Source organism: Pseudonaja textilis, chromosome 2 (genome assembly GCF_049901715.1).
Source record: "Pseudonaja textilis isolate UNSWEBS1 chromosome 2, rPseTex1.2, whole genome shotgun sequence".
NCBI classification, from domain to species: Eukaryota; Metazoa; Chordata; class Lepidosauria; order Squamata; family Elapidae; genus Pseudonaja; species Pseudonaja textilis.
In genome coordinates this window covers 98103823-98130677 of record NC_141991.1, presented here as the reverse complement: position 1 = coordinate 98130677, position 26855 = coordinate 98103823, and the positions used below count along the sequence as shown (strand labels likewise).

The 26855-nt window shown below is 42.2% G+C and overlaps 1 protein-coding gene across 5 annotated transcripts in view; it reads left to right on the top strand.

Annotated features, from left to right (window-relative positions):
• Positions 1 to 301: 301 nt before the first annotated feature.
• The window catches only part of GIPC1 (GIPC PDZ domain containing family member 1), a 49002-nt gene continuing 22448 nt past the window's right edge, over positions 302 to 26855 (top strand). Inside the window, exons 1-4 of one of the 5 annotated variants that reach the window (XM_087924664.1) lie at positions 302 to 392; positions 18594 to 18925; positions 22629 to 22814; positions 25795 to 25975. In XM_087924664.1, the coding sequence (XP_087780790.1) occupies positions 18644 to 18925; positions 22629 to 22814; positions 25795 to 25975 (649 nt within the window). In that variant the 5' untranslated portion in view covers positions 302 to 392; positions 18594 to 18643. Of the gene's footprint in view, positions 393 to 436; positions 536 to 586; positions 955 to 18593; positions 18926 to 22628; positions 22815 to 25794; positions 25976 to 26855 lie in introns of those variants that run through there. The other 4 variants (XM_026696257.2, XM_087924663.1, XM_087924662.1 and 1 more) reach the window with 4 other exon arrangements.

Genomic DNA, 26855 nt, shown 5'->3' with positions numbered 1-26855 from the left:
CCTGCTCCTCCACAGCCCTCTCCCAATAAGCATCAGGTACCGACAAAGCGTCCTGCTTTGGCTACCTGATTTTCCCCGGCTCGTCTTTCTGCTTTGTCATTAGTGCTCCGTGTGGCTGTAGCGACCGAATTGGCCAGCGGAAGGCGACGCAAGCACAAACGCAAAGTGGACGTCGTGATGATATTTCCTAGGGCGAGACCCATTAGCCCTTAATGGTTTTCCCAGATAGTACTTTCCGTCGCCCCCTTTTCCAAGGTGGTACATCCCGCTCTCCGTTCCACGCCTTAATCCGCTCCATTCACAGCACCTTTGAACGAAGGGGAGGGAAAGAGGCTGGAGGAGGGAAGTTGCCATAAAGCCCAGGAATGTTCCGGCTCAAGAGAGCAAGCTCGGTGATTTGCCAGGGAAAAAGCGATGCGCTCTTCAATTGGTTGGGAGGCGGTGTTTTAGATCCCGCCCTCTCTTGAGGGACAGGCAGGCGGTGTCGGGCTGTAGTTCGGCTGAGGGACGGGCCCGGAGAAGAAACGGACGGGGGGTAAGGAAAAGGGGGAAGGGAGGCGGGTGGTTTCACGGAGAACTTCGAGAGCGGGTGGGGCTTCGGGCACGAAAGGAGGCTTTGGTGGGGCCAAAAGCCGGGGGAAGAAACCGGGCGTCCGAGCATCCTTTGCTCTTTCTCTAACCTCCCTACCTCCCCCCCCCCCCGCCACCAAGCAAGCTTCCTGCGTGTTTGCACATGTCTAAAACCCGGCCGGGGTTGCTTGGATACACAATCAGATGAGGTGCGATTTGCCCGCGAGCAAATCTTGTTGGGACAACTGTCAGTTGAGGCGAGAGGAATTGGAGAGCCCACTGAATGGAAGTTGTAGATTGTGTCGTTTTCCTGCGCTTTTAAGTTTGTTTCTCACGCTTTTAAAGGGGGCTGGGGAAGGGAGTCATGGATATGGATAAAATAAAGTGAGCGTCCTTGGTGTAACTTCTGAGCAGATGTTACGGCCCTCGGATTACAGGCAGTGGATCAAGTTAAATCAAGAGGAGGGGGGCAACGAATCTTAATTAGTGGCTGCTTTAAAAACCCACATTCAAAATGTAGGGAATGGGTCTGTTTAGGTCTTGCTGTTGTTCCTCATACTTGTGGGGTAAAAGAATGTACTGGCAAGTTACCGCTCCTTTTCTCATTGATGGGAGGATTAGCTTTATGATTGACCTTCGTTTTCCTTTAATTGTGGCGTAAGTATAGAGGTAACTTGGTAGCTACACCCAAACGCTGACTAGCAGAGGAAACCGACTTTCCTGTCTTTCCTAAGAAACTCTGAACAGAAAACCAAACATAGTATGATTTGGGTTAATTTTTTCTCATGTGTTTTGCACAGCTTTCCAAATCATTGAACATTTCCATTTCTTTCTTTTTTTATGGGTTATCCTTCTGTCACTGAATTCTGATTAGATTTGTAACTGAATTGCTGAGCATAACAAGAATTCCCCCTTATAATTATGCTGAATAATGCATATAGCCTAGTAGCCATTAATCAGTAGCCCATGCTTTTAATTTACATTTCAGTTGTATGCAAAAAGTGAGTTAACATTTATTTAGGTAAGGTAATAGTTGTGACTTTGGATTTCCATATCATTTGGCCAGTATCTTGGATCAACCTAATGGTGGTCAGATTCAGCCTGTAGACAAAACTGCACATTAGCTGGGGATTCTTGGCGATTGATTCTTGTGATTTCATGTTTTTAAACTCTGCCTGTAGTCTTGTAGCGGGATGTGTTGGTCTCTCAGAATCCTTTTGGACTGGAGCAGGATGTAAGTCTTAGTAAGTAAATAAATATATGAATAAATGGAAACTAACAATTGAATATAAAAGGATTGGCCTACAATCTCAAACAATCACTTAGCTTTTAAATACCAAGTTCATTTTCTGCTTGCCAGAAAATCATACAACTATCTAAAATTATTTCTGGAAGATTTCCAATAAAGACTTTGATAAGGCTTCCAGTAGTTAAGGGGTAACCTTTGCAGCATTCTGCCAAGTGCTTCCTTTTTTCCTTCTTGTCATCAGTTTTTAACCAAGTCTTTAATGTTCTTTTCTATTTGTCATCATTCCAAATTCTTTGAAATTTTCAAGACTTTGAAGTCAGCAGAATATTTATCAAAGATGTATCAATATGACAATAACATTCTAATAATGTGAATTTTTTAATAGCATACATTGTATGCTATATTGTTTTTTATAGCATATATTATAGCTATAATGCTCCTAATGAGCTCTTTATGCTATGCAAATATGTAAAGATGGCCCCTCTTTTTGCTATTTTCCCATGCAATGTCTATTTGCTTGTCATGAGGAGGTCATTCAATATTAGTCCTCGGGTCAAAAAAGCATAGCTACTCTAGCAGGGGATATTGTGTGTTATCTTTTCTCTGATATTTCAGGGAGCAACAGTTTAGCATGAGCTCAGTTGAAATTTAGCCATCATTTTTAATATTTGTTTTTAAGTAAAATAAAAATAGCTGAAATTTTAAAATGTTTCTTTCCTACTTTGCCTCATAATATGTTGGCCTAGTTAAGACCTTTGCTCACATATGTTTTAATAATCAGGATAAGTCACAGCCATAATATTCTTATCGCATTAGAGAGTATAACAAGGCTAACTAGGCTGCAGCTCTCTGATAAGTTCAATGGTAATTATAGAAGAGACTGAATATAATAGAAAAGATTTTTTGTATTTCCTTAAATATTCTGCCTAAATAGTTTAAAATATTACTATTCTTTGATTTTGTTCTTAATGCATAGAAGTTAATTTTTATAATAATCTTCTAATATTAATGCATATTACAATTCCTGCATATTAATAAGAAATGGTAGTTTTTCTACTTTGTGTTTATTAATGTGCATATTCATATAAATATGCATTTATATTGATGTAGTTTTATTAAACTTTGTTATTTCTCTTTATCCATTGAGGGTTAATTAAAATATTAAGTCCTAAAGGAGTCACCTTGTTTATAAAATCTAAATGTTAGTAGTAATATTGGTCGCAACAGCTAGTAAAGTTACCAAGTTTTTAAAATAAGGATGATAAAATAACATATTTCAAAGGGAATATATGTTCAATAACTTAAAAGGTACTCCTAACCTGGAAGGAAAGGCTCTTGAATTTAGTGAGACATCTCCATGTAAATAAGATGGAGGAATAGAATGCTGGGGATATACAAAAACCAAAGATATTATTAATAGATGGAGATGGCAACAGAATGAATGTTTTAACATCAAATTGGGTTGAGAAATGCATATTAAAACAGAGTGTTTTTTAAAAAAAGGACATAAAATTTTTATTTAATATCTAGAATATGCATTACCTGTAAAAAAAGGTGATGTAGGATGTTATCTCACAGCCATCTCTATTACAGATTTTAAACAGGGGCTTGGCAAACATCCTTTCAGTTGTTAATATGGGTAAGGTAATTCCTATTTCAGATGGATTTGCCAGATGGATCTATTTGAGGCTTTCATTGATTCAGAACTTAGAGTTTGAATACTTATCCTAATTCATTACAGGTAAATTTCTTCAGTATGGAATGTCAACAAGTCTGAGTGAACAGCTTTACAAGAAGTTCATGAAACAGTTCTTGATTTCTTTCATTTCCCAAAATTACATCTGCTTCAGGCAGCTCAGATCTTGAAATTCAGGACTGCTGTACAGAAGTTGAAGGCTGAAAGCGTTAATGTTTGCATTATGGTGGGATATGTCAACACTCTGTCTGCTGTCTACACCAATTAATTCAGCATTTTTGGAAACGTGACGAGAAAAGTATTTAGAGTTAATTTTAAAATGCATAAATTCCTATAGTTCTGTTGGATTCATTTCAGAATCTGGATGTTGTTTTGAGCAGTTTTCAGAAATGGAAGCAAAGAACTAAATTTGGAGAGAAGATCTTGGATAAAATTTAAGATAAGTACTTGGTTTGTGTGCCTGAGTTTAAGAAAGCAGCCAAGGCGGCTGTAAATACAAAATACTGTAATTATATCTAGGACCTGAAAATGGTTGGATGTGTTATAGTATAGTCATGGAACATGCAATATGAAATGAGAACAAATTTTGTTGGGTAATGGTGATGTTATTTTTAGGTAAAAAGGCAGTGCTTAGATTGTGGAGTGCTTTGCCTTGTAACTTGGCTGGGTTCTTTATGTGGGGCATAGTTTGGCTATGTTTCCTGCTGTCCCAGTCCCACCCTCTAAGGAACTCCCTGAAGCCAGTTTATCTGCTTTGAATCAGCTTGCAAAGGTATTCTCCACCCTGATTCGAGAATAGAGAGATTGGAAGCTTTTCTCTGGAATGGAGCCTACTGTGGCACTTGCAATTCTCACTATTGGGGGGCTTGCAGCTGTGCTGGTTCTTGTGTCCTAGTAATTTCTCAACAGCTGTAACCCGCTTCTAAGGAAGGAGTCATATATTTGGAACAAAGATGTGGTTTGCCTCTATTATGGTTAACTTTGATTCTACAGTATACTAACATATAATTTGTTTTCTATTTACAACTGCCAACACAAAACTTTGACTGTCTCTGACATTGTTTTAAACTTTGGTTTATTATATATGGTGGTAGTTACTTACGAGCTGTCCCTGTGGGGATTTTTTAGTTGATCTTTTCTCAACCAAAGGAAAGAATTCTGCAGTCCTCAATAATTCCTTAGGATTTTTTTTTGTAAAGCGTTCATTAAAGGAATCCCCTGAAATCAGGGAATGCTGGAAAACATGTTTTAGAAACTTCTATTATGGGGATGATAGTGATATAACCAAGAATGAAATAAAAATGAATGCTCTAAAAGTGTTAAGAAAAGTTTTACAGGGGTTAAACAGAACTATGTGAAGTCTCCTTAACTATTTCATGCATTAATGGATAAGCCTTGAAGGAAAGTTTATGATGATATTAGGGGGGTGCTGATTGAGGCTGTGAACGAGCATGTACTTTTGTATGCAGAAGAAAAGTTTTGGCTGAGAACTCAAGTTACTTGCAGCAACTTGTAAGTTCCAGTGAGGAATAGAAATATACACCTGAAAATCAGTGTATCAAAATCAAGATAATCGTGTCTGAAAGGAGACCCTCTGAAAAAATGCAAATTATACCTAAATGGTAGAACTAAAACAAATAGATTAATTTTTCTGGTAGAAAGATCGTGGAAGTATGTGATCTGTTGTGAGGAATAAATGCTTGTCAGGGAAGAAAAGCACCTCTCTGGGAATGTGCCCTGGGTCTCTCTACTGTGTAGAAGTGAAAGTTGGGTATTCAGAAAAAACATACATCATTACTAAACTGAATGTGGGGCAGAATGTGTGTAAATTTAGAAGAGATGGGGTCAAGAATGAATGAGGGATGAAAGAATGAATGTGGACTGAATACAAAAGTGGGTGGCTAAAAAGGAAGAAGTGCTTTGAAGTAGTCATACAGAGAGATTGAATAGCATTCGGTTACAAAACAAATAGATGAAAAAAGAATTGATATATCCAGAGGGAGTGTTGGCAATTTTAAAGAATAAAAGGAGATCTGGGTATGGACATGATAGAAGCAACAGTAAAAAGTTATATGGCATTAGCAATTGACTTTGGCATGAACCAGATTGAGCTATATTTCCCTTTCTTTTATCTCATGACTTTCAATTGCTATTCCTTTCCTTTGTTTTTCTTATAATATTGATTACTATGGAAGGAGAAAATGTGATAGCTACGTATGTATGTAAATGTACACAGTTTGAAACACAGACTAATATTAAATATAATAAGCCCAAGCTAAGATTCAAACAATGGCTTCTTATATAGCGAGTATAAAATTAAAACAGCTACTTAATGTAGTTCTGATGCTAGTGTTGAATTTTTCCATTGTTGTTCTAAAGATCCTGTGCTGTGGTACAGGGGGAGTTAAAGATACTAGTAGAATAAGAATAGGTCTCTGCTTTCAATCTAGTATCTTCTTTTCTTCTCAGAGTCACTCGTTTGAAGATGGGTGGCTATAGAAAATAAATTTTACATCTTACAAGATGCAGTCAATATCTTAGTTCAGGTATATCATTTTGGGTTTTGTTTTTGTTGTTCATGGTAACTAGCAACTGAATGTGTGAATGAACTGTTGAAAAATATTTCTTTTGCTTTATGTTACAGAATAAATGGAAATATGATAGGGTGAAAATTGCACAATATATGTATGAATAAGACAGAGTGAAAAAACTTGGACACTCCCACAACTGGCTTGACATTCCTCACTTAAGGAAATGTAGCCTTTGACAATTAATGAGACTTTCGTTTTCCATACTTTATGGAATTAGGCCCAGGTTGGTCTATTCCTCCATGAGAATAATTGCTAGATGTGATCAGCATTCATGTGGGAACCAGCCCAGGCTACAAGAAGCAGGAAAATTATCTTATGATTAATTATCTAAAGGAGGAACCGTAATTTACAGGAAAATACAAGTGTTATATGTAACAAGTCCCAGATTAAACTCCAGGAAATGCCAATAAAAAGGCTCAGCAAATAGTGGGATTTCTTTGCCTCAAACCCCAGAGGGCTACTGCCAGTCACAGAAGATGCTGTGTAGTGTAATAAATACTCTCACCTACAATTATATATCATTCTGAGAACTCCTTCCTATGAGTTTCATCCATATGCTGTAATTAAAGTTCTCCTTAGAGCTGATCGGATCATCCAGAGAGTGGATGGTGCTTCAGTCTCTGCAGTCGTAGGCTGAGCTTAATTTTGAGGAACGCTCCTCCCACCATCACGTGGCTCCAGCGTAGCGTTCCCCAGTTTTGCTCAGCCTCGTGAGAGACTAGGCAGTGACTTGTGTTTTCTCCTTGGCCGTTCCAAGTATTCCTTTGCTGATTCATTATCCTTCGTTTCTCTCAGGTTGTATTATTTTCTTCCTTAGTTCCTTAGCCCTGCGCAGTGGTCCAGACTACTAAATTCCCCTGGGTAGCGTGGTTTGCTTGCCCCAGTGGGTGGCAAGGGGAGGGCTAGCAGTGTCCTCACGCTACCCCCCCACTCCCTCCAGAGTTGCCTAAGCCCCGCTTTCTTCCTCCTTTCAGCTCTCCTTGCATTTTTAGTTAATTTCATTTTGTTATGCTCCGTTCTCCCCCCCCCAACCAAACGCCGTTTTTTCTTATTTTTTTTTTGTACCAGAGAAGTGAGTTTCTTCGCTTCCTTCTGCCCCACTTCTCTTGCGGACCTGGTAGTGTCCCTGGGTAGGCCTTTTTTCCTGCGTTGCTGAGAGGCCCCGTCACCCCCGTTGCAAGCGGCCGCCATTTTAGGCGCTGCCTCGTGGCCAGGCGCCATTTTGTTTTCAAGTTTCTTCACTCGAATCGAACACTGTGTTTTTTTTCCAGCCCAGTAGCAGGACCTGCAGGCCTGCTCAGAGCCTGAACTCGATTCTGCTTTCAGCCTCCTCAAACGGAAGCTAATTCCCTCTCAATCTATTGAGCTCCCGCAGCCTGTCTCAGCCAACAGAGCATCTAAAAAATCTACACCACTTCTGCCCAGTTCTCGCCTGGGAAGGCAGTTTGGTCTAGGCCGGTTCTCTCTCCAGGCCTTGGCATTCATTAGGCGATTGGATAAAATTTTCTTTTTTCTATAGCTTTTATTTTCAATAAATAAATAAATAGATATATTTTTTTTAAAAGAGGAAAACAAGGAGAAAGAGGAAGTAGTTAAAAATAATAATAAATAAAATTAAATAAAAAATTAAAAGTGGGGGGCGGAAAGAATTTTGCTAGGTCTCCTGGCCTTTGTCATAGGCCGATCCCTAGACGTGTCTACCGCCTCCTATCTATTCCTATCTCTTTCAATTATCCTTGAAATGGCAGAGAGCAATACTTCTAAGGGCCCCTCCTTGAAGACCAAGTCCAAAACCCAACATCTGCGCAGGCAGGCTAAGGATACCTCCAGAGCCTCTCAGAGGGATGCTTTAAGACGCCATAAGGCGTTAGATAAAGAATTTGATAGACGCACCAGACAGGCAAGCTCAGTGCCTCCGGTATTTCCACCTTCCACTCCTTCTACCTCCACTCATCCCCCGCCTCCTTTAGCCCATTCCTCCCTATCCAGGCGCAGCTCAACCTCCCAAGGTCACCAGGCTCCTGGGACTTCGGCCGGATGAACACCAGAAGCTACTTTCACCCCCACAGCCGCCGGTCTGCTCCAAAAGGAACCACTCATACCTGAGGTTCCGGAGCATCTGAGAGCCTGGATGGAGTTGGCTATCCGACAGGGTATTGCGGAAGGACTCCAACAGATAATCAGGCCAGGCCTCCACCCGCTGGCCCCCGAATCTGAATCTCACTCCGTAAGATCCCTTCCTCTCAGATTGGAACTGCTCCAGGACCAGGTACCCCCTCAGGGGGAGGTTTCCCCTTCAGTCAGGGAGGTGGAGGAGGAGGCGGAAGGGGGTTTAGATCCATTTAGGGAGGAGGAGGAGGAGGAATTCGATTTGGGGTCTGCACAGTACAACGAGCCCCTCTCCGACGTGGATCCTTCTGAGGCGAAGATGTCCGAGGAAGAAGGTCTCACTCCCGACCAACCAACCTTTGTAGGGCTATTCAAGCCCCAATTGTTCAAATCCCTCCTGTATAAGGCCAGAAACATTTCTGGACTAAAGTCTCAGACCCCCCTCGAGCCCTCTCCCCTTGGCCCGGAGGGCCCAGAGGACTCCATTTTCAAACAGCCAGTAGTGGAAGCAGAGGTCATCCCCACCCCTCCCATCTTCCTTGACCTGGTGTCCAAGCAATTGGCTTCGTCTGCACACACACCCGGCCCCGTCAGCCCACGACAAGAAGTTTTTTAATCTGGATACAGATCTTTCCAACTTATTAGGCACCCCGGAGGTTGATGAGCCCATCGTGGGTCTGGCCTCTTCCTCCACCCTCACCGACCCCTTAGAGGCCTTGAAGCCAGATGACAAGTGGGCCGAACTGGCTCTTCGCCGAGCTCACCAATCAGACGCCTGGGCAATTAGATCGGCCACAGCCGCCGCATTCTTTACCAGGTCCTCCATTCGCTGGCTCCACCAGCTCAAGCAGCATGTCCCAATCTCCAATGTCCGGGCTCACCAGGACATAGCCAAATTACGGCCGCAGCTGAGTTCTCGGCCAACGCTACCTTCCACTCTGTCAAATTTTCCACCAGAGCCATCTCCTCCCATATCGCTGCCCGCCGTCTACTTTGGTTAAAGCATTGGCAGGCAGACCTCAAAAATAAAGTTAGATTGGCTTCCGCTCCTCTCGTGGGCAATAAACTGTTTGGACCATCCTTGGACCCCCTATTAGTGGAAGGGCGAAACAAGAAGAAATTTCTTCCTTCCCTCACCCGAAAGCCAGAACCCAGGTCCCTCCAGCCCTTTCGGAGAGCTCCCTTTCGTCCCTATTTCCCTATAACCTTCACTTTCAATACGTAGCTCTCCCATTTGGGTTGGCCTCTGCCCCCAGAACCTTTACCAAGGTCCTGGCCACTTTAGCTGCCCACCTCAGAACCCTCCCTGTATGCCTCCACTGTTATCTGGATGACATCCACATCCTATCCCCTCCAGGGACCAAGCAGTGAGGGATACCCGTATCACCCTAGCCTCCCTCCAAGAACACGGGTTCCTCATCATTTGGAAGAAAAGCCAATTATCCCCTTCCACCAGGATAACCCACCTGGGAACGGTAATTGACTCTGTGAAAGGGAAGGTGTTCCTATCTCCGGAGAGAATCCTCTCCATCCAAAAATCTGTCAGAAACATCAGATGCCTCAAGAGGGTTTCCCTTCTGGAACTATCCCAATTACTGGGTAAAATGATATCTTGTCTTTCCATTATTCCCTGGGCCCGTTTCCACTCCAGATCCCTCCAGTGGTTCCTGCTCCTGTACCAACGAACCGGATCAAGCAATTCAAAATGCAAGGTCAGGGTCTCACCAAGGGTGCTCACATCCCTCCTTTGGTGGAGCAAAGCTTCTATCAACAAGGGTTGCCTCCTCAAGGAGCCCCCAAGACTCACAGTTACCACAGGCGCCAGTCTGTCCGGATGGGGCACTCATCTACAGTCCCTCACAGCACAGGGCAGATGGTCAGTGACAGAGAAACTGCAACATAAACTGGTTGGAGCTTCGCGCCATTCATCTGGCCCTCCACAGTTTCCTCCCCCAGGTACGCGGCCGCCACGTTCTCATCCTCACCGACAACATCACGGCCAAAGCCCACATCAACAAACGGGGGGCACTCAATCATCTCGCCTAATGAGGGAGGCCGAACGTCCCTGTCGGTGGGTGGAGTCCCACCTCCTTTCCCTCAGGGCAGACCACATCTCAGGTCTATCCAACACCCGAGCAGACTGGTTGAGCAGGGCCACCATAGACCAGTCGGAGTGGCGTCTACACCCATCCCTGTTCAGGGAGGCAACATCCATCTTCGGTCCACCAGTGGTAGACCTGTTCGCTTCCCCCCTCAATACCCAACTTCCAAGGTTCATTTCAAGATTCCCTTCCCCAGGGGCGGAGGACCACAACGCCCTTCGGTGTCTGTGGCCCCCGGGCCTCCTTTATGCTTTTCCTCCCCTGGCACTGGTGCCCCTAGTCCTTCAGAAGGTACTTCACGAGAAGGCGGAACTGCTTCTCGTGGCTCCTTATTGGCCCCGTCGCCCCTGGTTCGTGGACCTCCGCATCCTATCAGTAGCTCCTCCCTGGAGGATTCCAGCAGACAGAATCTCCCTGTCTCCAGGTCCCCTCCTCCACCCGAACCCCCAATGGCTTCAACTAGCCGTCTGGAGGTTGAGCGGCAACGTTTGAAGAGAGAAAACCTCTCTAACAAGGTCATTGATACCATTTTAGCAGCCAGGCGACCCTCTACCACAAGGATTTACAATGCCACTTGGACCATCTTCCATAAATGGTGTATCAAGCTCCTTATTGACCCAACTGCCCCTTCCATTGCCCAAGTACTTGACTTTCTCCAGGAGGGCCTCAGCAAGGGGCTGTCCCCCAATACACTGAGACAGCAGGTAGCAGCCTTATCCACAGTCATCTCCTGTAAGGAAGTTAGTTCCCTCTCTCACCATCCCCGTATTCAAGCCTTTCTGAAAGGGGCCGCAAATTTACGTCCTCTGTCCCTTCACCGGTACCCAACCTGGGACCTCAATAAGGTCCTTACTTCCCTCACAAGGCCACCCTTCGAACCCTTAAGGGAGGTTTCTCTTCAGTTCCTCTCCTACAAAGTAGTTTTCTTAGTAGCGATCACATCATATCAGAGATCGCTGCACTGTCCGTTAGGAAGGACCTCTGCGAATTCCATCCCGACAGGGTGGTCCTCCGGCTTGACCCTTCCTTCTTGCCCAAGATTAATTCGTTTTTTCACAGGCCTCAGGAACTTATCCTCCCCAATTTTTGCCCCAGGCCAACTCATGAAAAGGAGAGACTATGGCACACTCTGGACATCAGGCGGGCCTTGCGGATTTACATTAAATGTACTGAGACCTTCCGTAAGTCCAAGGCCCTGTTTATCTCCTTCCAACCAAAGTCGCAGGGACTCAAAGTTCCTCCAACCACCATAGGCTGTTGGTTAAGGGCGGCCATTGCCAAAGCATATCAGGCTCAGGCCCTCCAGGTGCCCAGGGGTATCACAGCTCACTCCACTGGGAGCGCGGCAACTTCAGCTGCCTGGGCTACCCAGGCTCCAATAATCGACATTTGCCAGGCAGCTACATGGGCCTCCCCTTCACCCTTCATTAGACACTACAAGATTGACAGGTATGCCTCAGCTGAGGCTTCTTTTGGTAGAAGGGTTCTTCAGAGGGTTCTCGGGGAACCCGAGGGGACTACAGACCAGACGGCGACCCTCCCGTAGGACAGGCCCAGCTTTGGTATGTCCCACTCTCTGGATGATCCGATCAGCTCTAAGGAGAATGGGCGTTGGTTCTTACCTGACACGCCATTTCTCTTTGAGCTGAGAGGATCATCCAGCCCCTCCCTTATCTTTCACCGTCTGGTGGGGTCTTGTTACGGCCAATGAACTGTTAGCTTGTTAGGATGAGAGCACGGCTTTTGTTTCCTCTCATCTACGCAAAACTGGGGAACGCTACGCTGGAGCCACGTGATGGTGGGAGGAGCGTTCCTCAAAATTAAGCTCAGCCTACGACTGCAGAGACTGAAGCACCATCCACTCTCTGGATGATCCGATCAGCTCAAAGAGAAATGGCATGTCAGGTAAGAACCAACGCCCATTCTCTTATCAGGTCTATATTCTCTAAAGGATATGATCATTGTTTTTTGAGATGTTTCTAAAGTTTTCATCTCAGGTATTTTGCTTGTATTCTGTAAATGAGGAATTATTACTTACTGTCCAACTTCAATGTGTCTTCCTTCAAAGCATTTCTGTTTTTCAATGATGGTATTGCTGTTTCCTATAAGTGAAATGCAGTCCTTCTTTCATATTTGTACTGAATATAACTTGTAAAGAGAAATCACCTTCCTATGCCTTGGCTGGTATAGTTTTGTATTGATATTCAATGTTAAATATATTTTAAGTGCAAACCATTCCTTGGCCGTAGTACTACAGCACAAGAATACCTATGCTGCCTCTTATTAAATATTAGACAATTCATGCCCCATTGGGACATTGTTTCAGAGCTATTTCTTACCTAAATAGAGAAATAGGCAAAAACCCAGTGGGAAGCAGGAGTGATTTTTGACTTCCTGCCAGTTTCCCCACTGAGTTTTCTTTTGGGAAGATGGCAGGAAGCATCAGAAATCTTCCTCCCTCTCTCCCTTTCCTTCTCCTTTTCTTTCTTCCCTCTCTCCCACCTTCCCTTCCTTCTACTCTTCCTCCCTCCCTCCCTCCATATAACTTCGTCATTATCTTTCCTTCCTTCCCTCACTTGAATGCATGAAATATACCATATAGTAGGACGTATGGGAGAGTGTGAAATAGATGCTCTGCGGTTTAGATAGCATTGGGGGGGGGTGGCAGCACAGCTCAAGAAAGGTTTATGGGATGTATGAGAAGAGTTGCACAAGTTGGGAAGGACATGGAGGGAGCCTGGGGATGCTTTGGAGCGCATGAGAGGCATCATGCAGATCAGGGTTGGTGTGCGGAGCAGCACAGATCAGAAAGAATGCATGAATGTGCCAAGAGTGCTGCACTGTTTGAGGAAAAGCATGTGGGGTTGTGTGATGTAGGTTAGTGAAGGTGTGGGGGCACAAGGGTTGCTATGCAGATCAGGAGAGGTAGGTAGTGGTGCGCAAGAGGTGCCACAGGGGTCGGGGAAGGTACCATGAGGATGGCATGGGGTGGGGAACAGTGAGATAGGAGGCATGCGCAGAAGGGGGCTTTTGTAGAAGGACCAATATAATTCATAATTGGTTCACGGTTTAAGTGAGCTTTAGATTGTTATACTGTTAAACACTTGATAAGATCAGAAGTAGGGATCCAGCGTCTAGCCGTTATAATTCATCTTTGCACTTTTGTAACATGATGAAGTTCAGGTGTTGGGAAAAATCTGTTTCCTGATAACATAATTCCGTGTTATATACTTTATTCCTTCTTTTTCAAAACACACTCAGATCTCCTTTCACGAGCATTTTATTAATCAAGAAATTTTTTCTTCCTTCTTTCTAATAGAAGAAATCTGTTCTTCCTTCTTTCTAATAGGTGAACATGAATTTAAGTTGGAACTTACAACACTATTGTTAAAATAATAAAATGTGTTTGGACATATGTCCACTGGGCACCAGGATGAATTTATAATTTCCATATATCATAGAAAACAAATAATCCTGTGACCAGTTGCATGTTATTTTTTTGGCAAGAATAGTTTTCATTGATCATGAGAAGCTTCTGAAGAATTGAAGAAATATTAGTTCTTTTCTCAGGTTGATTCTGTCCTCCCTTCCGGAACATTGCCATATTATGTGACTGGTAAAATTTTGCTGTGAATATCCAGATATCCATCTTTACACCTGTTGAATTAAATGTTCTGACTTAATGTCTAGAATACGTGTGGGTTTGGATGAGGAACAACATGATCCAGTTCAGTGGTGGAATTCAAATTTTTTACTACCGGTTCTGTGGGTGTGGCTTATTTGGTGGGTGTGGCTTGTGGTCATGTGACTGGGTGGGCATGCTGCTTGGTCATGTGATTGGGTGGGTGTGGCCAACTCATTGTCACTCACGTCAAGGGATGCCTTGCCTGGCCCCTCCCCTCCCAGCCATTCCTTGTCGCACCCAGCCTCAACTTATCTATAGTTCTGTAAAAATGTTGTTCACCTTTTTTGACTTTATTATCTGCATACTATAAATGTACTTTCATGGACCACTGAAAGGAGGAAATGGCTCACATGCTTTGTTCAAGAGTGTGACAGGCAATAGGCTTTTAAGGGGCTGCCACAAAGAAAGGGGGACAATGTATTTTCCAAAGAAGCAGAATGCAAACAAGAAGCAATGGATGGAAATTGAACAGAGAGAAGCAACTTAAAACTAAGGAGAAACTTCCTGACAATGAGAACAATTAGCCAGTGGAACTGCCTGTCTCCAGAAGTTCTGGGTACTCAATCACTGGAAGTTTTTCAGAAAAGACTGGACAGCCATTTCTCTGAAATGGTATAGGGTTCCCCCCAAGGTCCGTTCTAAGCATGATTCTGACACCTTTCCCAGGATTTCTACTCAGTTTGGAATCCTCAGTTTTCTTGCCTGAGCTGGGGGTTGGACTAGAAGACCTCCAAGGCCCCTTTCAACTCTTGTTAAACACATGTGTATTTCATGCTCTGGACTATTGACATTGAATGCATGTAAACCCTGAAAAATATGTGGTAGCCTTGGGCAAAAGAAAGGCAGAAAAATCACTCTAGGTGTAGGGACAGTGTAAAATATTAACACATGATAAATAATGGAACAATTAAAAATAATAGCACAGAGTTTTCTCTCTCTCTCTCTTCCTAATTTTTTCTTTCTTTCTCTACCTTCCTCTTTCTTTCTTTCTTTCTTTCTTTTTTTCTTTCTTTCTTTCTTTCTTTCTTTCTTTCTTTCTTTCTTTCTTTTTTCTCTACCTTCCTCTCTCTCTCTCTCTCTCTCTCTCTCTCTCTCTCATACACACACACACACAGAGAGAGAGAGAGAGAGAGAGAGAGCACTTAACAGACAAGCATTTTGGAAGCAGCTCCTTTAAATTTCACCAAGGCTTGAGTGGATTCCCCCACCCCCTCTGTCAGACTGCACTCCTTCTCACTCCAGCACTTTAACTCAGAAGGGGAAAGTGATACTTGCAGTGTCCATGGGGAATACTTGCTTCCAAAATGCATTTTTTTACATTGCAAAAGTGCTCCAAGGCTCGATTCACCCACACCCACTCTGTCAGACCGTACTCCTTCTCACTCCAGACACTTTAATTCACAAGGGGAAAGCAATACTTGCAGCATCCATGCCTTTCTTCTCTACGGGGAGAAAGAGTGATTGCAAGTGAGTGACCGGGCGACCGAGTTGGGGGCATGGCCAGCCAGGGATTGCCACCGGTTCGGCGACCCATGCCAAGTAACCGCTACCGGTTCGCCCGAATAGGTGCTAACCGGTTGAATAGCACCTCTGATCCAGTTAAACCTTAGCAAGATTAAGTAACGCTGGCATTTAGGACCATCTGATTCCTGGGATTTATCATCCCTTGTTTGAAGGGGTGTCACAGCCCCAGATAGACACATTGCGCAATCTAAGAGTCCTCCTGGACTCATGACTCATTCCGGGAGTATGTGGAAGTCATAGTGGAGAGCTTTTGTGCAACTTTGTGTTGTGCACCAATTTTGCCCATTCCACGACCTTTTCTATTGATCATTGATGTTTAGGTAAATTCCTGGATGGATTACTCTAATGCTCCCTACATAAGAGCTGCCCTTGAAGAACATCTGGAAGCTGCAATTAGTGCATGAGTGATTATGTGTGCTCTTGTTTCACACAGATTACACCTCTGTTGTGCAAGCTGTATTGGTTGCAATACAGGTGCAATTCAAAGTGCTGGTAATGACCTACAAAGCCATACATAGAATAGGAGCAGGTTATTTAAGGAACCACTTCTCACCAGATATATCTATCCATCCCATTAGGTCTGACAGAAGAGGCATACACTGGGTCCTGTCTATAAAGGAATGTCATCTGATGAGGCCCAGGAGAGCCTTTTCTGTCATGATACCCATCTTTGAAACATTACACCCTAGAGATTAGATTAGCCTGATCCTACTGGTCTTTTTAAAGGCTATATGGTTATATTGAATGCTGTGAATGTGTCAAGCACAAGAAATCACATGTCCAGGCAGTACAATGCTCTCTACAAGAACCTGAACTACTAACACTCAAAGCAAATTGGCAGTAGTTAAGAGTCAACAGAATTCAAGATAGGCTGGACTTAGTTTAGTTTAGTTTATTGTCATTGCACCTTGTACAATGAAATCAAACACCATCTTCAGTGCACATCATAACCATGAAAATAAACACAAGAAAATAAACACAAACACACATCCTTCACACTCCATACATTGAACCGAAAACCCACAACACTGCACCAACACTGTACTATACAGTAGAATTCAAAACACCTACTGCCCTGGGATAGAAGCTGTTTTTCAGCCTATTTGTCCTTGTTTTTAATATTCTATACCGTCTGCCAGATGGTAATAGTTCAAAAAAAGGGTGCCCAAGATGAGATGAATCTTTGAGAATATTTTGAACTTTCTTAAGGCAGCGGGAGCTATAAAGCTCTTCCAAAGAGGGGAGAGGGCAACCAATGATCTTCTGGGCAATGACATTAATCATCTGGAGTGCTTTCCTATCTGCCACTGTGCAATTGGCAAACCATACAGAAGTGCAGTAAGTTAAGATACTCTCTATGGTGCATCGGTAGAAGGTCACCAGCAGTTTTTCATTCAGTTGTTGTTTTCTGAGAAGTCTCAGGTAGTATAATCTCTGCTGGGCCCTTTTGACCAGTACTGCAATGTGAGCACCTCAGGTCAGGTCCTCTTTTAGGGTAACACTCAGAAACTTAAAACTGGCCACTTGCTCCACTCGGTCTCCATTGATAAGCAAGGGCTGGATGTCTGATTTGTTCCTTCTATAGTCCACTATAACCTCCTTGGTCTTATTGGTGTTGAGGACCAAGTTATTGTCTCCACACCACGAAAGCAACCGGTCCACCTCATCTCGGTAGGAGACTCACCCCCCCCCGGAGAAGTTCTGTCCCCAAACCCTTTTCCAATAAGACAACCAACCAACCAAAGAGAACAGAAACCTTTTAATGAGTCTTACGAATCCCCGGTTAAAAGGCTGCTGCAAACTAGTTAGCTTTGACAAACCTTGCCAACACTGTGCACGACTGCCAAGAATCACAGATAAGAAATATTTCACAACACAAGAGTCTTTAAATACCAAATTAAGATACTGTAATGTCCACGAGGCTGAGTTTCAAAACGTATTTACTTCCTGCAAAGAACGTTTGCTTCACAGCTGCCTTTTATCTTCTTGAAGGAAGGGTCATTTCCTTCCAGCCTTATTCCCGAGTCGTCCGTGCTGTTGCAGCTCCTCTTTCCTGTGAACAATCCTGCACCCACACGCACTTGGCACGGTCTCTTCGGGAACCATCTCATCGCTGCTGCCAGCCCCCACAGTCTCTGAAGGCAGCAGTCCACTCCCTAATGGTCCTGGCGTCTCATCTGAGTCCTTAGCCGTTCGCACCTGCTGCTGGCTAACCACAACAGCAGATGACTGTTGTATCATCTGCAAACTTAGTAATAGTATTACTAGCGTGAGTGGAAATGCAGTCGCGCACATAAAGAGTATAGATTAAGGGGCCTCAACATGCAACTCTGTAGTGTACCAGTGGTAAGAATAAGGGCTGAAGAGGTATGATTACCTAATTTGACCCTCTGTGAGCGGCCAGACAGGAAATCCATCATCCAAAACAGATTGAATTAGAAAGCCCAAGTTCCAGAAGTTTAGACACTAGTCTATGTGGAAGAATTGTGTTAAACGCAGAACTAAAATCCACAAAAAGCATCCTCACATAGCCCCCCACTGTTCTAGATGAGTCGGAGCAGTGTGAAGAGTAATGGCTATAGTGTCCTCTGCAGATCTATTTCTTCTGTATGCAAATTGGTGTTTATCAAACGTATGTGGAAGACGAGAAATGATGTGCCGGCAGACCAATTTTTCAAAGCATTTCATGATGATAGATCTCTTGTGGGTGCAAAAGGAACAGGGCTTATGGCACATTTGACTCCTCCCTCAGCTCAGCCTGGTCATCTCCTACAGAATGTTTTGTACCTTAGCTTCCTACTGTAGTGATTTTAATGGTTGTAACATGTCTGTATTTTTTTCTTTCTATTTTTTATTGTTGTTTTTTTGGTATTATACTTGTTGCAAGCCACCCAGTCATGTATGTGAGATAGATGGCTTTACATATTATATTTTAAAAGGTTTAAAAGCCTTTAAATAAATAAACCTAAATATTAAATATATTTAATTTAAGTATACTAAAGTAATAACTTTTTAAAAAAAATATATTGACTGTAATTAATCTTATCCATACCTTATTTCCCTTTAGGTCCATATCTTGGTAGCTGATTCTTGCTAGCGGCTGGACGCATTTCCCTCATGCCGCTCGGACTAGGCCGCCGGAAGAAGGCCCCCCCTTTGGTGGAAAATGAGGAAGCTGAGCCCATTCGCAGTAGCCTGGGTGGGATGGGGGTGGGTGGGATGGGTGGCATGGCAGCACTTCAGCCTGGACTCCCCCCTCCACCGGCCAGCCTCCGTCCTCGACTTGTGTTCCACACCCAGCTAGCCCACGGAAGTCCCACTGGTCGAATTGAGGGCTTTACTAATGTCAAGGAATTATACAACAAGATTGCAGAGGCCTTTAATATATCTTCAACTGAGGTAAGCACATATTTTTTTATTACCTGATTACTGTAGGCCAGTGGTTCTTAACCTTTTTGAAAGAATTGCCCCCTTGAGCCGTTGAGGAAGTTATCATCACCCCCCTCCCCCAACAAAACTTCTAAATCACAACACAGGGAAATAATTCTTCAATTTAATGATTGGAAAAACGATACCGGTTTGTCGGCTTTATCCGAATGAATTCTTACCAAATGGTCTTTCAGTCAGGAAGGCTTCTTCGCTTCATTTGAAAATGTTTTCTCACAAAGAAGACAAAACAGAAGCTGTACATTGGAAGGAGATGGAATGAATCCCAATTTCAGGTATTCTGTCGAATATTGGCGACACTTCCTCTTCTTGGCCATGTTGAGAGGTCTTCGAAATGAAAGGCACTAACTGCAAATTAAATATTCGACTGCACTGGAACACTATAAGGCACACATGGACGTCGATAAACCTAGTTTCAACAGTTACGTTGACATCACAGGACAGCCACTCAGCATGCAATGTTTCGAAAGAAGCGCTCACCCCTCCATCACTGCCCATTCTGGCCAATGGCGCGCCACTGTATGGGTAGAGTGATAGAGGCTGCTGCACAACGCGATGAAGATGAGCGATGCATATTCACATATGTATGGCATTCTGTACTGAAGCTAGCTGGAGGAACATTTTAAAACACAGTTCAATCCACTAATAGCGAGCGATCTGATGTTTTTGTATGACAGATATACAGGGGTTCACTGTACGAAAAAAGTCTCAAAAGTGTCCCCCAAACTTCTCGCTCCATCGCCCCCATATCGCCCCCTTCCGTTTCTTCGCTGCTGTGTCCCTTTTCGTTCCATCGCCCCCCTGAAAAATGAAATCACCCCCTGGGGGGCAATATCACCCAGGTTAAGAAACACTGCTGTAGGCTCATTGCATGTATGGTGGGTTTTCTATAAGACCAGATCTATGGGGAAATATTTTGGGTGAATTGAGGTCTTGATATACCTGCTTGTCATGCCCCTGTTAGAATCTGACTCCGAGAGACAGCAGGAACAGCCGACAGGGAGCGGGAGTGTGGCTCTGGAGGTTGTGGAGGAAAGTGGGGAAGGGCACAGGCCAGCTAGGTATTCAGAGGAAGACCCAGGCCCATCTCCTCTTCATCCTAGGGCTCTCAGGGAGGAGTGGATAAGGGAGAAACATGGGGGGAGGAGGAAAGGACCTTGATCCCCTTCATGGGCTGCAGCTGTGAGGCCTGTAAGTGTAAAAGACAGACCAGAAATAAAAGTTAAAATAAGCAAAGAAAATAGTAAGAGAACACCTTTCTGATCTTGATGAAAACAAATCACCAGGGCCTGATGGATTACATCCCAGAGTTTTAAAGGAGCTGGCAGAGGTCATCTCAGAACCACTGCACCATATCTTTCAAAAATCCTGGAGCACCGGGGAACTACCAGAGTATAGAGTTGTAATTGCAAGAATGTTCCAATCTTGGATGGCAAACCTCAGATAAAGAATGTTTCCAAGCAAGTACAACTCAGGTAAACAAAGTCACTAATCTAAAGGAGGATTAGAGAGAGGAAGTAAACATATGTTAGACTTTAACTAGAGATAATTAATTGTATTAATTACTGTGCTAAACAGTAACGAAAGTTAAGCAGTAACCAAAGTTAACCAGTGATGGAGGATAACTAAAAATGTGTATAAATGCAAGACTAGACTCCAATAAAGTCATCATGATTCAGTCGTTCATGATCAAACAACTCGACTGCCTCGTCATTACAACACCAGAGGACTGGAAAAGAGCTGATGTGGTTCCCATCTTCAAAAAAGGAAGAAAAATAACAGACCCAGGAAACTATAGACCAATCAGCCTAATATCATATACCTGGGAAGATACTGGAAAAGATAATAAAAAAACAGATCTGCCAACATCTAGAAACAAGTAATAACTAGCAGTCGGCATTGGTTTGTTAAGAACAGATCATGCCAAACCAATCTTATTTCATTCTTCAACACAGTGACTAAATTAGTAGACCAGCAAAATACTGTGGACATAATATATTTAGATTTCAGCAAGACATTTGACAAAGTAGACCATAACCTACTTCTTAGTAAGCTAGAAAAAGGTGGAATAGATAGCACCACCACTAGCTGGACTCACAAATGGCTGACAAACCATACTCAATGAGTAGTCCTAAATGGATCTAAGTCTACATGGAGGGAAGTAAGCAGTGGGGTGCCACAAGGTTCCATCTTAGGCCCAGTAATCTTCAATATCTTCATTAACGACTTAGATGAGGGAATAGAAGGGGAACTCACCAAATTTGCAGATGATACTAAGCTGGCAGGAATAGCTAAGAAGATAGGCTCAAGATCCAGATGGATCTTGACAGACTAGAACACTGGGCTGTATCTAATAAAATGAAATTCAATGTAGAGAAAAGTTAAGACCTACACTTAGGCAAGAAAAACCAAAAGTACACATATAGACTGGGTGAAACCAGGCTCAATAGCAGTAACTGTGAGAGGGATCTTGGAGTCTTAATGGACAACCAGCTAAATATGAGCCAGCAGTGTGTAGCAGCAACCAAAAAAGCTAATGCAAGCCTAAGTTGTATTAACAGAGGGATACAATCTAGATCAAGGGAAGTACTAATACCACTCTATAAAGCCTTAGTAAGACCACACCTAGAGTACTACATCCAGTTTTGTTCACCACATTATAAAAAAGATGTTGAGACTCTAGAAAAAGTACAGAGAAGAGCAACCAGGATGATTAGGGGGCCGGAGGCTAAAACATACAACGAACAGTTGCAGGAACTGGGCTTGGCTAGTCTAGTAAAGAGAAGGACCAGGGGAGAGAGTCTTCCAATATCTGAGGGGCTGCCACAAGGAGGAAGGGGTCAAGCTATTTTCTAAAGCACCTGTAGACCAGACAAGGAATAATGGATGGAAACTGAACAAGGAGAGTTTTAACCTGGAAATAAGGAGAAACTTTCTGACAGTGAGAACAATCAACCAATGGAACAGCTTGCCCTCAGAAATTGTGGGAGTGCCATCCCTTGAGACTTTCAAGAAGAGATTGGACTGCCATTTGTCAGAAATGGTGTAGGGTCTCCCACTTGGGCGGCGGGTTGGACTAGATGACCTACAAGGTCCCTTCCATCTGATTATCTGTTAAATCTGACTGTTTAAAAGGACAAACTGCGCATGGGCCAGTGCTGGAAGCAAAGCATGAAAGTATTTCTAGTCTGTCCGTTCTTATCTGAGTTCTGGCATGCTTCCCAGTGTGTGTATTTCGATATCTGTGAACATCTTCAAGCCCTTATCCTGCCTGGTCTCCTTAATTGCTTCAGTGTAGTTTGTGTTGTTTTTTTCTATTTATAAATTATATGTATTTTGAGTTTGAACGGAAGTTCTTCCTTTTCACAGCTGGGGGAGAGCTTTTTCTCCAGTCAAAGATATTTTTACCTTTGAAGCCAAGTTGAAGGAATTAAAGGGACTTCACCTGTTTTTGTGACTTCATTGCTTTTGTATCCCACCCTGGGTCATCACACCTGCTTGTATCTAGATACACATCTTAGAATCTAGATGATATTTGTTGATCAAAGGTTTCCTGGCCCTTTATTGCTGGGATTGAGGGAACAGCTATCTCCTGCATCCTCAATATCTCAAATGATACCAGATTTCTTAATGTTCTTCCTTAATATCTTTCTAGGTGATGTTCTGCACTTTAAATACCCACAAAGTGGACATGGACAAATTATTGGGTGGTCAGATTGGCCTGGAAGACTTTATCTTTGCCCACACAAAGGGACAGAGGAAAGAAGTGGAAGTGTTCAAATCTGAGGAGGCCCTGGGTCTGACTATCACAGACAATGGAGCTGGCTATGCTTTCATTAAGGTATCTTTGAACAGTCACATACAGTCTCCTGTTGCATTATTGCTGTGTTCTTTGGGGTGGTAGAATTCTTGGTTTTTTTTTGTTTTTTTGTTTGCTCTGTCCATTGTTTTGCTTGCTCTGTCTTTCAAAAACTATCAGCTCTGAAAAACAAAGGTCTTCAAATGCTTATATTTTGGTGGCACTTAGAAGTCCAATCTTTTTTTCCTTTTTTTTCATCTTTCTGAAAAAAAACGCTATTTTTTTAAAAAGTGAGTCAAAAAGGATGTGATTTCATAACAAGACCTTTCATAGATGATGTATTCACTGAAGGCATGTGAAATTATCAGCTCCTATTTTTTTACAATGCTGAACAGAGATAAGTGGATTTTAAAAGTTTAAAGCAGCTTTTTTCAATCTTGTGGCCTTTGGGATATTTGTGTTTTTCATTCCAGAATTCCAAATAGCAATTCCTAAATACTATCAACTTGTGAAATACTGAGCTGAAAAGTGTGGGTTTGTGTAGTTTAAGGGAAAAAAAATTAAACATAAGATATAATGGGGATTGGCCTCCCTGTACTTTGTATGATGTAATAGATTTATAAAGTGAGATAGTTTTTATTCTATTTATGAAGAAAATAGATTGAAGATTAGGTTTACAAAACATGGTTTGTTTGGCATTGAAAAATGAATCGTATATTTAACCTAATGAGCATAACTGTGAGAGCAACAAGTATCCTTTTTAAAAAGAAATTTAATCTATAATTTTGATAGATGCCAAAAGATAACTGTACATATCTGTTATGCAGGCTCACAGGATGCTCATTCTATACAAGTTACTTATAGGGTTGTGATGATTAAGATGAATGATCCAGTGGGATGCAAGCACCATTAATTCTTTTTGTCATTCTCTTCTTATTACATTTTATTATGAAACTCAAAACATCTATGAAAAATAAATTTATCTTTTTCCATTCTCAGAGAAAAACAATTCCTGTGATTTTGTGTGATGGTCAGATTCTGCGTATATGTTCCTATATTGGAACTAGGTGACATGAACCCCATGAAAATCAGTCAGTGTACACATCTTGCAGGAACAATATTTTTCTACCACCATGGGGGTGGGGTGGGGTGGTGTTCCACTACAGATAAGAGAAAGGAAAGGGATGAGCCCACATCCATTTTGGATTCTGATCTTGCCCATCATCAGCATGAAGTTCCTGGCAGATGGTCTTGGAAAGTATGCAGCTTTTGCTAAAACAAAGGTCCCCCACCATTTCCTGAATAGCTGTCATAGGGCTGTACCTTCAAGGCAGCTTGCTTGCTAAAACCTTAATTCTGTTTGGAGCATTGCTGATTTTCTTTTCTTTTGGGGGTGGCACATGTAAGAGCACAATTTTGTAATGCACATTCTGAACATAATTTCCTTTTTGCCATACAAAATATAGCCCCCATTATATCCTATCTAGGACCTTAACAATGGATTTCATGTTAGGTTGGACACAGGCTATAGCTATTTCTAATTTATGCTGAAAATAAATTATGGGCTGTGATTAATATTAAACATAGAGCTATGAATTTTCTTCAGTTTAACATAATCTTTAATACAGTAATAAGGAGTTAGTAGCAAGGAAACCAACCTGCTGTCCTCAGACAGAAAAGGAAGGTCTTCACAGTCAAAGTTATTGTGGTACCACCTCCTATGAACATAAACAATTGCTGCATTCCACCATGTATTTTTCAGTATTTTGATCCTACAGAAAGGGATTATGTATTATAATTCTGTGCTCTAAGGGGAACCGTCCAATCCTTTTCAAAATGACTCAGAACCACAGTTTTTATTAAGTATCAGTTTTTGCAGTTCTATTTCTTAAAATAAGTACCTCTAGATTTGACTGTTACCAAAACCAGCTCTGACAAATAAACAGGTTTCAGAATCCCTTTAAGCTAATATTTCCTATTTGTTTTGCAACAGCTACAATGAAGCCCTATTGTGTCTGGTTTTACTCTTTCTCTCCTTTTTCTATTTCTTTTCAGATAACTCTATTTCCTAATGAGCTTCTAATGACAGGAATTATTTGCACTGACTTCATATGCTTAACCCACAAAAATATATTGTAATATGTTGATACACGCAGCAAATATATAAACAGAATATGGACAGTCTTCTCATTCAGTTCTAGTTTGTAGTCTCAGGGAAGAGGAATAATGCTATCCTGCTTTACCAGATAGCAAAAAAACCATAGCTTTAGCAGATCTGCTGCTATGCATTCCTTGGGATTAATATACATTCATCTCATTCATCAGATCTGGTTTTTTTCCAAGATTGTGTCTAAGCACATAATATTAGTAACATGGCCTTCTTTCAAGGTGTGAATTATTCTGGAGGGTTTTTTTTAGAAGAAATGAGTAAAGCAGACTGGTTGGGCCACTGCTCATCTCCCCTATGAGTCAGTTCTAAGTGTAATTATGAATCGTGTTTCTCAAGTAGAAGTTGCAGGTCCAACCCTGGATTAGAGTAATGCATAACCATTACTGGAGATCCTCATACATCCTAAGATAAAACAGAGAATTGTTGGACTGCAAGGTTAACACTTTTATTGGTGAGCTTGATTTCTTTCTGCTCATATATATTTAGCAATTTGAAGGCCTGATATAGAGACACCCACTGTGCAATTCAAACAAATGCCAGATTGTGTATAAAGTAAGAGGCTCCATAACTAGGGTCTTGGCAAAGTATTTATCAAAAATAACCCAGAGGAAGACAGGTATTCAAGAGAAGAGAAGCTCTGCCATTACAGTAGTTCTGATAAAGTGAACAACTCTATTTGTCACTCAGTAGGAGTATGTCTCTTGTTTGGGGAACTAGGATTATATGGAATCCTACTTTTATTTAGTTCGTTTAATTTTTTTGTTGCATTGCAGTCTAAATTTTTCAAATTATCTAGCATCAAGAATTTATTTGGTTTGGATTTGCATAGTGATTGTTCACTTCTTTTGGCAGAGAATCAAGGAAGGAAGTGTTATTGACCGAATCCAAATTATTAATGTTGGAGATATGATTGAGTCCATCAATGGTCAAAGTCTCATTGGCTGCCGGCATTATGAAGTTGCAAAAATGCTCAAGGATTTGCCCAAAGGTCGTACCTTTACTCTGAAGCTGACTGAACCCCGAAAGGCTTTTGGTATGTATATGGTAATAATGCTGCTATTGGCAATGCAGCTATATTTCCAATGCAATATGTTACTGCACATTTTTATTTTAAACTGCCATGAGATGATTTTATATAGGAAGCAATATGAAACTGGATTTAACATCATATTGGCTCTAAACTGTCTCAGGTGAGAAAAATAGGCAAGGTAAAGAAAAGCAAATTGGCAGTACACATATTTTCTCATTGGCTTTGTTTATTGAAGTTATAGCTTTGTCCACATAAACTATATTGTCAGAAATGTTGTGATGGTTGGATTCTTCTTTTCAGAGTTGATCCTTCAGATCACTGGTTGGAAATGAGGAAAATAACTGATCATAAGATTTACTTAATGAGAAAATTGACAAAAACTTTTAAATCTGAGTATATACTATTTTTAAGAGCAAAACTGATCATTTCCTTGGCTGCTCTTAAGAATTTAAGCAGAGTCAACCTAGTTAATCTCTAGAAGGTAAACCATATGGAAATAGTTGGGTAATAAGCAAGTTTGGGAAGTTGGAAACATATTCTAGAAGGATACAGCGGCAAGCCACTTGTTGGTATTGTTGCCTAGAAAACTCAAGACTTTTTAAAGGTCTGCATAGCGTTATCAGCAATGTAGAAGAATGCAGGGTGTTTTGTTTTGGATTGTTCTGAAATTGGCAATAATTTGTAATGTGTAAATAATTTGAATTGTTGGTAATTTTAACAGCATAATCTAGGGAGCTCCGGGTATTACCGTATTTTTCAGAGTATTAGATGCACTCCCCCCCAAAAAAAAGTGGGTGTAAATGTCTGTACATTTTATACAGGGAATAAGGGTCCATTTTTGGGCTCCCAAAGCCTCCACACATCCCGTTTTTGCCCTCCCCAA